Below are 14,752 nucleotides of genomic sequence, written 5' to 3'. Positions count from 1 at the left end.
GTCGTGTGTTTCTGCCAAAATCAGCCGGCAGCAGGCACGATCGGGGGGCGACGCTCAGAGGACGAGGGGTGATACTGTTAAAGGGACTCAGGTCCTCTGCAATGCCCTCCCAGCCTCCGGCCAAGCATCCCTGCCGGCTCGCACGCCGTGCCCCTAACCCGCCCGGGCGCAGGGCACCTGCACCGCCCGGCCGAGACCCCCGGCGGGCAGGGCCGCGGTGCCACCGCCCCCTCCCGCCCCCTGCGGCTCAGCCCCAGCCCGGGCGGGCTATAAGAAGCCGCGGCGGCGGGGCCGGGCTGCCCATGCTGGCGGCGGGAGGCAGGGGCGGCGGGCGGGGGGCATCTCCAGCCGCAGCCGCCATGAAGGCGCCTCAAGCCCAGCGGCCGGCGGGTCAAGGTGGGAGCGGCGGGTTGAGGGGGCGCGGCGGGACCCGGGACCCTTTCCCCTCTCCTCCCGTCCGCGGGTCCGGGGGGGGCTGTTGAGGCCGGGCGGGTGTGGGCGCGGGGGAGCGGGGCCCGGGGGCAGGAGCAGCGCCCGGCCGGCCCTGACGCCGCTGCCGCCCGGCAGCGCTGCGGGGGGATGGCGGCGGGGGCCTGGCCGAGGCGCTGGGCGAGTTCGACGAGGTGCTGGCCGAGTTCTCCTGCCCCGCCGGCCGGCGCCGCTTCCACTACGGCGAGCACCTGGAGCGCATGAAGCGGCGGAGCAGCGGCAGCGACGGCAGCGGCCTCAGCGGCGCCGAGAGTGAGTGTCCGTCGGTCCGTCCCGGCTGTCCCAGCCGTGCCCCGGGAGGAGGGGAGGGGGACGGGACGGGACCAAAAGCGGGTGCTAAACCCGCGCATCCCTCTCCTTGAGAGGCGCCCGAACGCCTGAGCGAGAGACCCGACCAACAAGAAGCAGCCACACATTTTCATTTACTTTTTGGTTTAGAAGTTGCAAGGATGCGAGGTCTGGCCCCGCTGTTTTTATCCTCCTGGGGCAGAACAGCAGAGGAAGGAGGGAGGGAAGCGGGAAGCCGCAGCGAGGTCGCCTCCGGAGCGGATAAAGCTGAAAAACTCGCTGCAGAAAAGGTCAAGCTGCCAGCCGGCTGCTGGGACACCGGGACATCCCGGCGTCTTAATAGAGAACCAAGGTGCCTGCTAGGTTAACAGGGGCTGCCCGTTGTGTCTCAGTAGCTGAACTATCAGCTGAGAGAGCGAACTCAAGTGCACTTTCCAGAAGAGACTGAGACTCATTCAGGATTCTGGTGTAGTGTTATCACTGTTAAGGAGCTGGCAACTTTAGGCGGGCTCGCACCCACGTACACTAGAGGTACACAGAAGGAGGGTGGGAAGCAGATACTGACTTAGGAACTGCTTTGGGCAAGAAAACATAGACTTGGAACTAGTGTTTTTTTCTAGTTAAGTTGGAAACAAGTTTTACCCCTCTTATTTTTTTGACTGCTCAGAGAGAGAGCACATCTTTCCTCTTCCAGACAGTGAGGCTGGAAGCTGCTGTTGTCTTTGGGAGCAGTAGACTCAATGGCTACTTTGTGAGAAGTTCTGCTGAGAACAGGCTATACCCAGGTTTTCTTAGTTCCTGAACTGTACTGGCAGTTGTGAGAAGATCGTCTGTTTTTCAGTTACTTAAAATTGTTCCTTTAATTTCTGTCGTGCATCTTTATTGGTTCAGCAACTTAACATGTAGTTCTGTTGACTTAGTGCTAAAACATTAATATAATATTCCTAATGCTTAAGCTGTGATAGAACAGCCTCTCCATATTATCAAAGCCCTTTATTTTGCCAGCATGGGTAGGATTAATTTCATTTCATTGACAGGTAATGTTTTACCTGCCCTGAACTTGGTTGCTTTGCCTTTGAGGTGATTTTTCTTTCTGTAGTCAGTGGAGGTATGTGGATCCAGATGCTGCTCTGTTGTTTCATTATGGGTAAATAGTTCCTTGCAAGTGTTTCTTACTTTCTGAGGGAGGTTTAGAAGCACATGCCTTTTTTTTTTAGGCTGGACACTAGCCTTTTTGATGGCTGAGGGTGTGTAAGGTGAGGTCTGCCTTCACTGAGTCAAGCTGATGAAATACATGAGCTGTGTTAATAAATCGGTCTGTTATTAACTACAGCAATAGAGCCCTAGTGTTATTATTTCTTGTACAGTCTTCTTTACTGTAGTATATTGACCTCTCATACTTTTACCACAAATGAGACACTTAAATTGACAGAATGAAGATTCTCTTGTGAAGTAATTTACTGTTGATAAAACAAGGAAAAAAACCCCACAAAGTAGTATAAAAAACTTCCTCTTCTTGCAAGGATAAAGACATCTGTAGTTGCTTAACATATCTTTCATGGTTCAGAAAACCTAGATCTTGAACAGTGCTTAAAATACATGTTTTAGGATGAACAGGAAGGGCCTTTTAAGGAAAAAGTTCTCTGACAGGGCAGGAGGCTTGGTGAGGAAGAAGCACGCTCATGCAGATTGGCAGACCAGATTTTCAGGAAGATCAAAGAAATAAAAAAAGTGTCAGAAATTTGCACTGGATTAGGCTGAAGATACTAACAGCATGGCAGGATAGACAGGGTGTGATGGCTCCATACAAAGTCTCAAGCATCTTTAAGAGGAACTGGTCAAACTCCCAATTCTGATTCTGTGTTGGGGTTCTTCCCTTGGTGATGCATCATGTGAAAAGGGGCTTTGGAGAAACTAAAAGTCACAGTTTTCTGGAAACTGGTCTAGTGGACCAGGAGGTACACAAAGAGTGACCTGTCAGCATCCAGCAGTGATGAGGTCATGTTTCAGGGAAGGGAAAGAGAAAATTGTCTGGCTTGTCTCTCAGAACATACCCAATAAAGCTCTTCTTCCAAAAGGCATAGTTCAATGTGGACAACTTATTTTGAAGTTACAGCAGGACTGGAGAAGAGTTGCAGGTTTATAAAGAGGTCTTTTTGTAAAACAGGCTCCAGTGTATGGTGTAATAGTGCTACACTCCCTATGTCTATTTTAAGGCTAGAATACTTACCTAGGCTCTTTCTGTTCAAACTCAAGTTTCTTTCCGCTGGGTTCATGTTTCCTTTGGTCTTCATAGTTTAGTGCAAATGTAGTGCTGAATTCACAACCTTGCTGTTCTCCTGGTAATGCTTAGGTTACACATCACTGCAGGATCAAGGAGAAAACAGGCTGAAAGAGCAAGTTCTGACAACATGAATCTGTAGCAAAGTAAAATAAATGCCATTGTTATCAGCAGATAGTTTGAATTGTTTGTGAAGACTCTTCACATCTTTGCAAAATCTTGTTATCCAGTGCCAAGGCCATTCCAAGTACACTTTGTCCTGTGTATATAGAACAGTTCAGACTGTCATATTTTAGTGCTCTCTCCTCTTGTTTGGTTAATCTAATCCTCTTAACTGATGGGGTGTGTCTGAAGGTAAGGCATCTGTATCTTTTGGCCACTCTTGCAGTGGTGTCTTTTGAGTCTAGGATGGGATTGTAAGGGGAGGTAACATTTTAAACTGCTGCAACTTTGGTTCAGTGCTACTGAATCTGTCTTTAATTCAAATTTATGAGAAGCAATAGACACCAGGAGGTCATATTTGAACAATGCTGTTCAGCAGAATAAGGAAAGCCTTTCCTCTGGGGTTTCTGCTGTGAGGATGAGCCCTTTAACAGAAATATTTACAAAAGATCTTTATCAATATAGTTAATTCTGCAAATATTGCTTTTAACCTTAAAATCTCTTGAGGGAGCTGGCTTCAAAAGTGCTAATTAAAATTCTTACATTGCATATTTTAGGGTCTTAAAAAATAAGACTTAGAAGACACTACTGTGGAAAATGAGTATGATAGTGCTTGGCTCTCCACTCTTTGTCCTGTTATTTGACTAAATGATCTTTGGACAAGGAGGTCTGTCTTGGCCATGGTTAAGTATTGTACATAATACAATGGACTATAGACCTTACAGTAACAGAAAGGCTCTCATGTGCAGGTGTTCATGGTGATCTTAGTACTTGGCCCCCAAGTATTACATTAACCACTAGAGCTGATTGGGTCAGTGCTGGAAATCATGATGCAATTGGAGTTCCTCCAACAGACATTCTTGAGTTGCTGGACTGAGCAAGTACCAATTATGTTTCATCTGGATGTATTCAGTTGAATCAAAGTGTAACAGCTTCATGCTTTGGGTTATTAATCATGCTCAGACTTCTAAGTTGAGGGATAGCTTATAAATCTGCTATTTACAGCATATGTTGGTTGTGATAAAATGGAATTTGTGTTGAGAGTGCTGTGCTGGCAAAAGCCACCAAGTGTAGATGCAGCTATATTGATGAACTCTTACAGAAACATTTTTTCCTTCTTGTGAGTTGGAATAAGCTCACAAAGAGAAGTGCAGGCTTACCTGTGTGACTTGTATGTCACTCAGTGTACTGTGTTGGTACAGCACATGGCAAGTCTTCCAAGTTTAGGCTTAGGATAATTAATAGAAAGTTGGATTTATGAGTTGTTGTGAAGCAAAGTGCTTTAACATTTCTTGTGCCAAGGCTATAATACCAAAAAAGCTAAATGATAATCTGTTGTGCTCTCAGAAATGTTTCGCACTTGTAGCTCCAGATGTATTTTCTGGAGACAAGTCCAGCTTCCAGCCTCTCTGGTAAAAACATTCCAAAATAAATGTTTTGATTCAACTCTTCCACTCAAACAGCCTGCAGTGCATCTTTGTAGTTATTTTTAGGAATGTGTAAATGCTTTCTGACAGATAACCTCCTGGCTTTTAAACATGAGACCTTGAATGCATCTAGAACTCTCAATTTTTGAACTTCAAAATCATGCAGGTGCAGCTTTACTAAAGGGATTGCACGGTATTTATTTGCACCCAGTGCCTGGTGTAGTGGAAGCATTGATAGTTACATGCAATGGGTGTCTCTGTGTGGTTGTGCTAATGCCACTGCTCTTTAGAGATGAAGCATCAGCCACTGTTAATAGTGCAGCAGCACTCATCCTGAAAAGCCCGTTTATGTTTGCAGTTGTGCAATATGGGATTGTAGAGAAGGTACAGGAAAAGACAGCAGAAAATTATTGAAGATGTAAACTAGTTTCAATATGACTAGGTAGAGTGGGACTGTCAGCCCAAAGGAGAGATGACTTGGGTGGGGAAAAGCTAGTCTTCCAGAAAATCCTGAGGGACATTAGGAAAGTGACTGCTACCTCACCCAGTACGAGGAAATCAAATTAAATCAGCATGTTTCAAAAACATAAGAGGAGCTATTTCTTCTCATGTTGTTAAACGGTGAAATATATTGCCTTAAGACATCGTGGACATTAAAAGTTTACATACTCAAAAAAATAACTAGATAAAATCACAAGGGGAGGGAAGGACCATCAGGATCTACAGATGCTGCTGCTGTCTTAGAAAAGAAAGACCTGTGCGTTGCTAGAATTTGGTAGAGTTTATCTTGAAACCATCCGTGTATGGCTGCACCATGCTTAGACTCTTCTAAAGGCATCTGTTATGAGTCACAGTGAGAGACAGAATTGCTGGGTAGGTGAACCTTTGATCTTAGCAGCAAATCCCAGACTTACATATTGAAGAGGAGCACATTTTAAGGAGGTAGGTTGTTTTTGTGAACTTCTAGTGGCCTGTCTCTAACAAGAAGGTGGTACAATATTTATAACCAAAAAAATAAAGTAAGACTCTCAGAGAGAAATAACCTTTTCTTAAATAATGTGAAAAATAATGCTTTATTAAATTACTGATACATTCAAAAGGAAGAAAATGGAGAAATTTCAGGTGCATAGGCTTCTCTCCAGGTATTTCAATTTAATGTGAAATGTGCTTTTTTTTATAAGGTTCCGTGTTTTTACCCCTCCAACATACCTGTTTGTCATGCAATTTAGAAAAGAAGCATTAGTAAAGAGGAAGGTTAGATATGGAATCATTGCCTCTCAGGTAGCAAGTGTGGTGGGGCAGTGGAAAGGTAAGCTTTGTATATAATAAGAAACACTTGTGCATCTGAGTTTCTAAGATCACTTCCTTGTAACTGCGTGGTTTAAAATCTTTTAAGTCATGAAGTCCAGGCATGTAGGTGTGAAAAACTGTGATTTTTGTGTCAGTATTGGAACAGATGTTTGTTAGCTAGGCAACAACCATGAAAAACCAATGCAGCCAAGTGTAACTGTGATTATGATAAAAATAAACCCTCACCTTGAGGGCTGTGAGATAACAAGCTCTTTGCATCAATATTTCTCACTTCTACTGTAGGCATTAGAAATTCCTGATTTTATTTTTTGTTGCAAGTAGGCTATGTTCTGATGAAGGAGTTGTGCAGTGTGTTCATTAAGTGCTGAACTATTGTTAGATAAGTCCCTACGAGCCATTAATTTCTTAAGTAGAATTTTAAAACTCCTCTCTGAAAACTTTAAGGTTGTGTGTTTTGTGGGTTTTTTTCCTCTAAAACTTTCCTCACTAAGAACTGCAGTGCTCTTTAAAATTGTATCCTGAGCTCTGGTACTAGAAAGAGCATAATATTAAAGAAGTCAGACAGCTGAACTTTTCCGTTGTCTGTTTTAAAATGAAAAGTTTGAGGTTTTCCTCCCTTCTGTTAATTGCTGCCCAGAACTTTTCGATTGCTCATTTCATGGGGACATTCTATATTTACATGGTATTGCCATGGTTTTTCTTAGTGGTTTAACCATATCCTGGAACAGCAAGGGTCAATACTAACTGCAGATTACTTTGCCAAAGTAAAATACACCCATATTTATTCCAACCCCCTAATTTTACAGCTGTTGGCTTAGTTTAACTTGTAAGTCAATTCAGTAGCTTGAATGTCAGATTTTTAAGGTGGTGTGTTTTGTTTTTTTTTGTGGAGACAGCATTACAGAGTTTTTGAAAACACCCAAAGGGGTAGAGTTTATTTGTGTGCAGGCAGCAGAATCAAAGTACAAAGTGAAAAATAAAAAATGAATCATAGAGAAACTTGCATTGCAGTGGGAGAGAAGGGGCTGGATGAGGAAGGGTAGCAGTGATGAGAGATCCTTGTCACCAGCCACTGGCTGTTGGGTTGCAGGGGATGTTGTATTTGTGTGGCAGTGGAAATCTTCCAAGAGCCATTATTGGAGGTGAATGAGCAAATCTTGGCTGTGGCAGCTGGTAGAGAGCAAGGACTGAAGTGCCCTTTTCCCAGAGGCCCTACAGCCACACTTTGCCAAAGCAGATATTTTTGTCTGACAGATATCACAAGTAGTATTTTTTTCAACAGTACATTGTTTTCTGCAGCTATAATGGCCTTCGTTGAGGAGTCAATGCATTCCTCCTGCTATTACCAGAATTCCTGCTGCTTGGTGGCACGTGCAAGTCACAGACAGTAGCTGAAGTATGTTTTTGCTTTTTGAAAAGACAAATGTTGATATTTTCCTGAAACTATTAATATTCCAACCAGTCAGAAGGCAGCAATGTTTTGTGAAAACATTTCACCTTTTGAAATGAGAAGAAAACCATTCAGATATTTAAAGCAACAGTTCTGTCTTACTTTCTCTTTGCCTGGTTGCAAATATTTCCCAGCATGGGGTTCGTGGAAGCCACTATGAAGTAATGTTTTCACGTGTCAATACACTGCCAGGTGAGCAGTCAGTACTGTCAACTGCTTGTAGAAGGAGTATGGAGAGAAAACCACAGAAAGAGTCAAAGGTGGCTGCTAGCTCTGATGTGTACAAGGATATAAATAAAAATAATTGTATTAATAGTTTGCAGCCAATTTAAATGGCTTATTAAAGCTTTTGCAATTACAGTTACCCTCACAAGTATTCACAGAAAGAACTTTTATTTCAGATATATATAAAAGAACTGGAGCTTTGTATTTAGTGTATGAAAAGGGTTGGTTTAGAATATATATTCTCAGCATCACTACATTTGATGTTTGGATAGTAGTAACATAGACTCAGCATTAGAAGTACAGTCAGTGTTGTAACCATTGTTCTCTGGTTTATTTTTTATTCATTCAACTACCTCTAAAAGCTTTACAATATGAAATAGTTTGAAAGTTCTTGTTCTGCTCTTTACAAATATGTTACCTGGACAGGGTTTTATCTTTGGTCTGTTCTGTCAGTGTTTCAGTGATTTGTACTTATGGCTATAGGACTGTTTGTGATGAGGTGTTTCAGGTTATTTATAAAGTTGGTCTGTAAGCTGCTAACAGGAGAAAATTTCTAATACCTTTAACTGTTACTTTTAGTCCAATACTGCACAGGGTTGATGTTGTATGTTACAACACTATTCAGTATCATTGCAGAGCAGTGTCAGTTTTCCCTTCAAGTTTCTTGCATTTTTAGAAGCTACTTTTAAAATAGCTTATTTTTCTGTTTTTTCTATCTAAAATTATCTCAATTCTGCATTGTTGTCATCCGATCTTTTATCTGAAGTTTCAAGTGGATTGGTTTTGATTTGCTGCAGTTTAGAGAGCAGGCACTTAAGAGTGAATAAATTACAATGAAAAGCTGTCATCAGGAAGCATGCCCCTCTTTCTAAACAAGAAATACCAGCTGGTGGCTGATTAGGGCAAGCAATAGTCCCAGGTAGCAAGTGTCATTCACATCACCACTGCAGTGGTGCAGGTAGCATGTGTGTTTGCTGATACAGCATCTGAGCTGATTGCAGAGCAAACTGTGAAGATGCAGTACTGTGGTGGGCCAACATGCATGTGAAAGAGGAAAATACTTCAGCTTGAAACTCCTCACACAAGCCTCTTCAGAGTGTATTGCAACAGGGGTAGGCTTGGAAGCTAGCATGGAAGAAACAAATAGACAATCAGTCTATGACTGAGGAAACATCCAATAGGCTTAGTAGATGCAGTTGTGCTGTCTGGTCTGATTTGTCACTAAACCTGTATACTCCTATGGAAGGTTGTTTTATGCTGGTAAGGAGTGCAGGCTAGAGGAGACAGGATGTAGACGTGCACTCTTATCGAAGATGAGGTAACTTATGGCAGAGGAGTAGTCAGCCAGGGAAACACCTCTAAATTTGATATCTGCAAACATCGTGATGGTGGTCAATGAAGGTGTGGATGTGTGGCTCTCAGCAAGGCAAGCAGTGATCCTGCCCCCTTAATTCAGCAACACACCCTTCATTTATGTAAGGCAGTCAACTCCTGGTGTAGCATTTGGGACAGGCATCTAAGGAGGTGTGACAATTCTGACTTGGATTGATTAACACTAGAGTGTAAGCACATCCTAGGCTGGGGTCCAAGCACAAATGCTGTATTTGCTGCAGATAGGCAAAACTGCTGGTCTCCATGGCAAGCAGTGATAGTCACCATCCCATATAATGAGACATACATTTATTTCCCAGTAAATGTGCCAAATAAATGGAGAGCACTGCCATGTTCATATCACAATGGTTTCTTTTTGTAGAACTACATTTTTCAGGTCACTGGCTCAAAACTGAAGGAACCAGCAGTTTTAGTGTCTAACACAATGACAATTCCTCCTTCCAGTGGAGCCATGATTAATACTTTGTGTGGACTGTGCCTTGTGGTACTCCTTTAGTAAAAAAATGAAAGAAGATACAGATCATTCTTTGAAACTTTTGAAGCTTAAGGCCTTGTCTAAAATCCAAAAGCATCAGAATAGCAATTGGAACCTTTCCCGCTGCTTTCCATGGCACATAGAAAAGCTTTCTTTGGAAGACCACCTAAAATAAGATGGCAGAACAACTTGTGTACAGATTTACTGCTTTGTGATCTCAAGAGAGTTACAGAATAAAAGAAAGTTAAAAGACAGTTTATCTAGAACATGAGACTTAAAGCAGCAGAATATAGAGAAATGGGTGAGTTTGTTTCAGAGTTGAGGGACAAGGCTGAGAGTGTTCTCTGTTCTGGGGGACTCTCCTTGTCCTGGAGCTCTTTATTCAGCTTCTTAAATAGTTTTTGAAAATTCAGGTAACCAGAATTTCCTGGAATGCTGTGACTCAGGCAGGTCATACCAGACCTACTTTAGTGGATGTGGGATAATTGCTTTTCCTGTAATATTTTTTAAATTATGCTGACTGCAGGGAAAGTAGAGGATTAGGCCTGGGACTGCTTGATTTTTAACAGTAGGTGTGGGAACAACAGCCTTCATGCAGTAGATTATTTGTCCCTTTGGCTTTAATGTTGGTAAATTTCAGTTTTACAGATGTTGAAGCCCATATAGGAAATGTCCCATTTCTCTCTTTTTAATTCAATTGCAAAATTGCAGAAGGTGTTAATTTGACTTTATAACAACTTTTTTTACAGGTGCAGATTCTCTCTACAGAAATAGTTTCAGCCTCAGTGATGAAAAGCTTAACTCTCCAACTGCATCTACTCCAAGCTTGCCATCTCCATTGGTAACTCCATGTAAAGGTAAACTTAACTAACTGTTGCCGTTTCTTCCTAATTCTTCTTTCTACAAGCCAGAATTCACATGCATGGACTTTTTTTTTTACATGACTGCAAAACTAAGAGTTATTGCTGAGCACACTACAGATTAAAAAGCTTTTGTCTTGATTATAAACAACAATAACACACTGCATCCACACTTTTTTTTTCGCATGTAACCTGGCAACACTTTTGGTTTTGGAACACCAAGCTAAAGAAACTTAAAGGTTTTTGGTTGATGAGAAATCATGGTACAGAATATTTCACTTAAGAATTTACCAGTGTTACTTCATCCTGAAGAAACTAAGTAGCTTAAGTGTCCCATCTATATACAGAAATACTTTGCTTGCATGCAGAGGTGCAGTAGCTGACTCCTCCAAAGCCATGTGGCATCATTCAAGTTAACACAATTACTTGGATCCATAAAAACCTTGCACTGTGGATATGATCCATGTATTAGTAATTTCTGCCTCCATTGTAGCCATGCTTTTTAGAAGTGACCACTGTCTTGCAGCTGATCTGACTCCCCAGAAGGTTGTTTCCTTCAGGTTGAGGGTAAGACTCCTCAGTAGACTTATCAGTGAATCATAGAATGATTTGAGCTGGAAGGGACCTTATAAATCATCTAGTTCCAACCCCCCTGCTCAGGCAGGGACACCTCCCACTAGACCAGGTTGCTCAGAGCCCCATCCAACCTGGCCTTGAACACTTCCAGGGATGGGGCTTCCACAACTTCCTAGGGCATCCTGTACCAGTGTCTCACCACCTTTACACTAAAGAATTTCCTCCTAATGTCTAACCTAAACTCCCCTCTTCCAGTTTTGATCCATTAGCCTTGTCCTATCACTTCACACCCTGGTAAAAAGCCCCTCCCCAGCTTTCCTGTAGTCCCTTCAGATACTGGAAGGCTGCTATAAGGTCTCCCTGGAGTCTTCTCTTCTCCAGGCTGAACAACCCCAGCTCTCCTAGCCTCTCCTCATAGGAGAGGTGCTCCAGCCTTTGCGTTGTCTTTGTGAAATGAATAGTTGTTCATATGTACTACATGGTGCTTAGGTACTAGTCTTCTCAACTGTATGCTCAAGAGCTTCTCATGCTTTCATGTCTTTTCTACCATGACCAGCCACAAAAAATGCAAGGTAAATGCTTTCTTTCTAATGAGCTTAATACTAGGGAGAAATAATGAGTAATAGTTAATAAGAGGAAGCAAAAGAGAGTTCAATCAAAATTGTAGGAAATACTTGGCAAGGAATTACACTGAGGGTCAAGATGTTTTTCCTGATGAGAAGACAAAGACAGAAAGAGTTGGAACTGGTTTGGAATAGACCACAGAAATGAGATAAGGAAACCACTTGTAGTAAAACTAGATTGCATGGAGCCAGTGGTATCCTTAGGAGTGGAAACTTAGGTGGACGTTTGCATTCGAATTTATAGTCTATGGACCAAGATTAAGGGGTCTGACATCACAGCAAACCAGTGACACAGACAAGATTTAGGAGGCTTAGGTTTGGGTAGGACTGGGTGGGATTTGATTAGGGCCATGTTTGCAATATCTGAAAACATACAATACGGAAGGCTCCCACAGTAGCAAGGTCATGCATTAGTTGACATAGAGGGTTTTTTCTCTACTTCAACCTTTTTAAGGAAACTAAACAGAGGATTGTTTTGCTTTTGTCAAGTGGAAAACTCTAAAAATAGGATTTTAATTTAGTCTCCTCTGTTTTCTAAGAATGTATTTGGAGCATTCTTGCAGCAACCTTTCTCAGCTTTCCTGAAAATACTCCATGGAATGTTCAATACTGAGAGTGGTATCACCACAGTGGTATGATTTGGGGTATTGTGTGGTTCCATTGTTTCTCTTGGCCAGAGAAATATGTCATGTCTAAGCAGCATTGACTCTTTATTTTGCAGCAAAGCTTGGAGACACAAAAGAACTGGAAGACTTCATTGCTGACCTTGACAGGACACTAGCAAGTAGGTGGGCTTTTATTAGTAGGCTGCATCTCACTTGGGATTGTTAAAGAAAAAGCCCATGTATGGGAGGAGGGGGAAAGGTAGCAATAGTTTAATGTAACGTGGCTTCTGTAGTTTGCCACTCCTATGGATCATTATGTGGATTATGTAAAATAGACCAAATTCTGGTCTTTGGCTGCATGTTCAAAGCATGCATTTTAGCCTGTGTGACAAAGGCTGTGCTCTCATGAACCTCTGTCCTCCCCTCTGAGGCAGCTGCAGTTCTCCCTTCCTTAACAGTGTATAGATGAAGTAAACATCACTTTCTTAAATACTCAAAACTGCGCTAAACACTGGGTGTTTGTTTCTTCATTATAAAGATAAGTAACTGGAGGAGTAAACATAGGAGTAAACATAGGTGAGGGAAGCATTTATATTCTAGACTTTGCTTTGTGAAAGACTTAAGGAGCAGATATCTCTGTCTTTTGACTTAGAGTAAATATCAAAATCCTGCTGGTTCTTGTCTTTACCAGGAATGGAATTTATATTGCTTTTTTGCCACTATTCAGAATTTGTATTTTGCAGTTACAGTACTAGGTTTTTCCTTATGATTTTAAAAGAAAAACAACAGAATCAAAAATACACCATTATATTTTCAGCCAGGTACTCGGTTTATTCTGGTTGCTTTTTTCCAGTGCTGTTATGGGTGTGATACTGTTGGATTTTTTGATATGGAACCAGACTGGAAAGCCTCAAACAAAAGAACTGTAGAACTAGACTTAAATAGCAGCATGATCAAAACCACACCAATAAACTGAATTGAGGGTTTCTTCTATTCACTAGGTGTTTCCCCTTCCCTGTAACTCTTGAAGTGTTGGCCATCTGCCTTGGACTTAACTCAAGACAGCTGCCCTTACGAGTTTCCTGCTTCCCTGTCATCTTAATTCTATCTTAATCCTTGTTTCACTTATCTTACTTAAAATATATTTTCAGTTTCCTGACTTCTGTCATGGATGTTATGTTAGAGCTGACTCCATCTTTGACACTGAAACATAATTGACTGCTCTTCTGATAAACTTCTTAGTTTGTGAAGGTTTGTGTAGAACAATAAAACCCCAGACCAGCAAATATTTCCATTGCAGCAAACTCAAGGGGTTGCCTGTGATATATAGGTTTCATTGGCCCCTTGCAAGACACATCAAAGGTGAGGGCAGGGATTGCCACCTGCTGTAGTGGTTTTTGGTGTTTTTTTTTTAATCCCAGCTAAGCAAATCTCTAGTGATCTTCAGCAGAGTCTCATTTATACAGTGTCAATTGTCTTACAGTGATACATCACATCATACAGAGAAATTCTGAGGGGGAAAAAGTCCAATTTCCATCTGGTATTTATTACCACATTTTTGGGGAGCCGTAGTTATATGCTTAAGGTTACTCAGAGCTTTCTACAGGTGCCTTTTCAATCCTAATGCACTCATTAAAACAATAATCACCTTAAATTTTTACATGCTAATATTTTGGCTCTGATGTTAATTTAAAAAGGCATAATTTTAGCCTGTTGGGCTGTCTAGCAAACTGGGTGTAGATGGTTTGTCTGGTGTGTCAACAACTTATCTTATTTAATATAGGATTTAAAGATCTTTCTTGTTTTCTCTTTCCAGGTATGTGAAATGAACCTTGGTCATTGTGCTTGCCTGTGAGTGTCCTTTGAAGGTTAGGTGACATCAATCTCTGAGATCTACTGCCCTTGTCTGATAACTTTGCTACCCCAGATATTCACCTTCTGAACGTAACCTTTGTAAATAACCTGCAACATCAGTTTGTTTTTTGTTTTATTTTGCAGCAGATGGAATAAGATAACTCAAGTGTTGCATCTGTATTTTGCTTTAAAATATAGCTTGAATTTTAATTTAAAGTTGCTTTTATGAAAGTATATTTGTGATTTTTATATAGTTGAGAACCTTCTAATGCTTTTGTCCATTATAATATATTTTTGTATGCAAATAAACTCTGAACTGGAATCCAGATGTCTGTCTGAAAACTTCATATGAACATGCAAACTCTGAAACATAAGTGCAAATTACTCTTACTGAAAATATCAGGTTTGAAAATCTCTGATAAAGGTGTATTTCCTGTTAGGCAATATGTATTATTCTGGCTTCATGTGAAACTTCATCTTTTTATTTTCAAATTGACTAAATGAGATAGTTTTGTACTACATAAAATTAATACCATCAGGAAAATAAAAAAATTGGTCAAACTTACTTCAGATTTGCTTTAATAGAAATGAAGTAACACTGACTTAGTACAGATTTGAACAATGCCACCTATTTCAAACCTTATGTAAAAGCTAGCTTTAAAATTACATACCATTCCACATGAAGTGTTAGTTGGGAGGTCAGACATTTCGGCCCGTGGGTTTAAAGTTATGCA

At 41.4% G+C, this 14,752-nt stretch overlaps 1 protein-coding gene across 1 annotated transcript; it reads left to right on the top strand.

The window, feature by feature from the left end:
- Nucleotides 1-345: 345 nt before the first annotated feature.
- On the top strand, nt 346-14,344 carry RGCC (regulator of cell cycle). The gene is made up of 5 exons (XM_051608325.1): nt 346-396; nt 568-741; nt 10,250-10,357; nt 12,281-12,343; nt 13,981-14,344. Exons 1-5 carry the CDS (start codon nt 360-362, stop codon nt 13,986-13,988), a joined length of 390 nt encoding a protein of 129 aa, XP_051464285.1. The 5' UTR covers nt 346-359; the 3' UTR covers nt 13,989-14,344.
- The last annotated feature ends 408 nt before the right edge of the window (nt 14,345-14,752 follow it).

The sequence above is a fragment of the Apus apus genome, chromosome 1, assembly GCF_020740795.1.
Source record: "Apus apus isolate bApuApu2 chromosome 1, bApuApu2.pri.cur, whole genome shotgun sequence".
Lineage (NCBI taxonomy): Eukaryota > Metazoa > Chordata > Aves > Apodiformes > Apodidae > Apus > Apus apus.
Note: the sequence above shows the minus strand (reverse complement) of the source record. Positions and strands in the feature narration are given on the sequence as shown.

Coding starts and splice junctions, on each gene's coding strand:
- RGCC (XM_051608325.1), top strand. CDS start 360: ATGAAGGCGCCTCAAGCCCAGCGGCCGGCGGGTCAAG. Junction 742..10,249: donor CGGCCTCAGCGGCGCCGAGA/GTGAGTGTCCGT, acceptor CTTTTTTTACAG/GTGCAGATTCTCTCTACAGA. Junction 10,358..12,280: donor ATTGGTAACTCCATGTAAAG/GTAAACTTAACT, acceptor TTTATTTTGCAG/CAAAGCTTGGAGACACAAAA.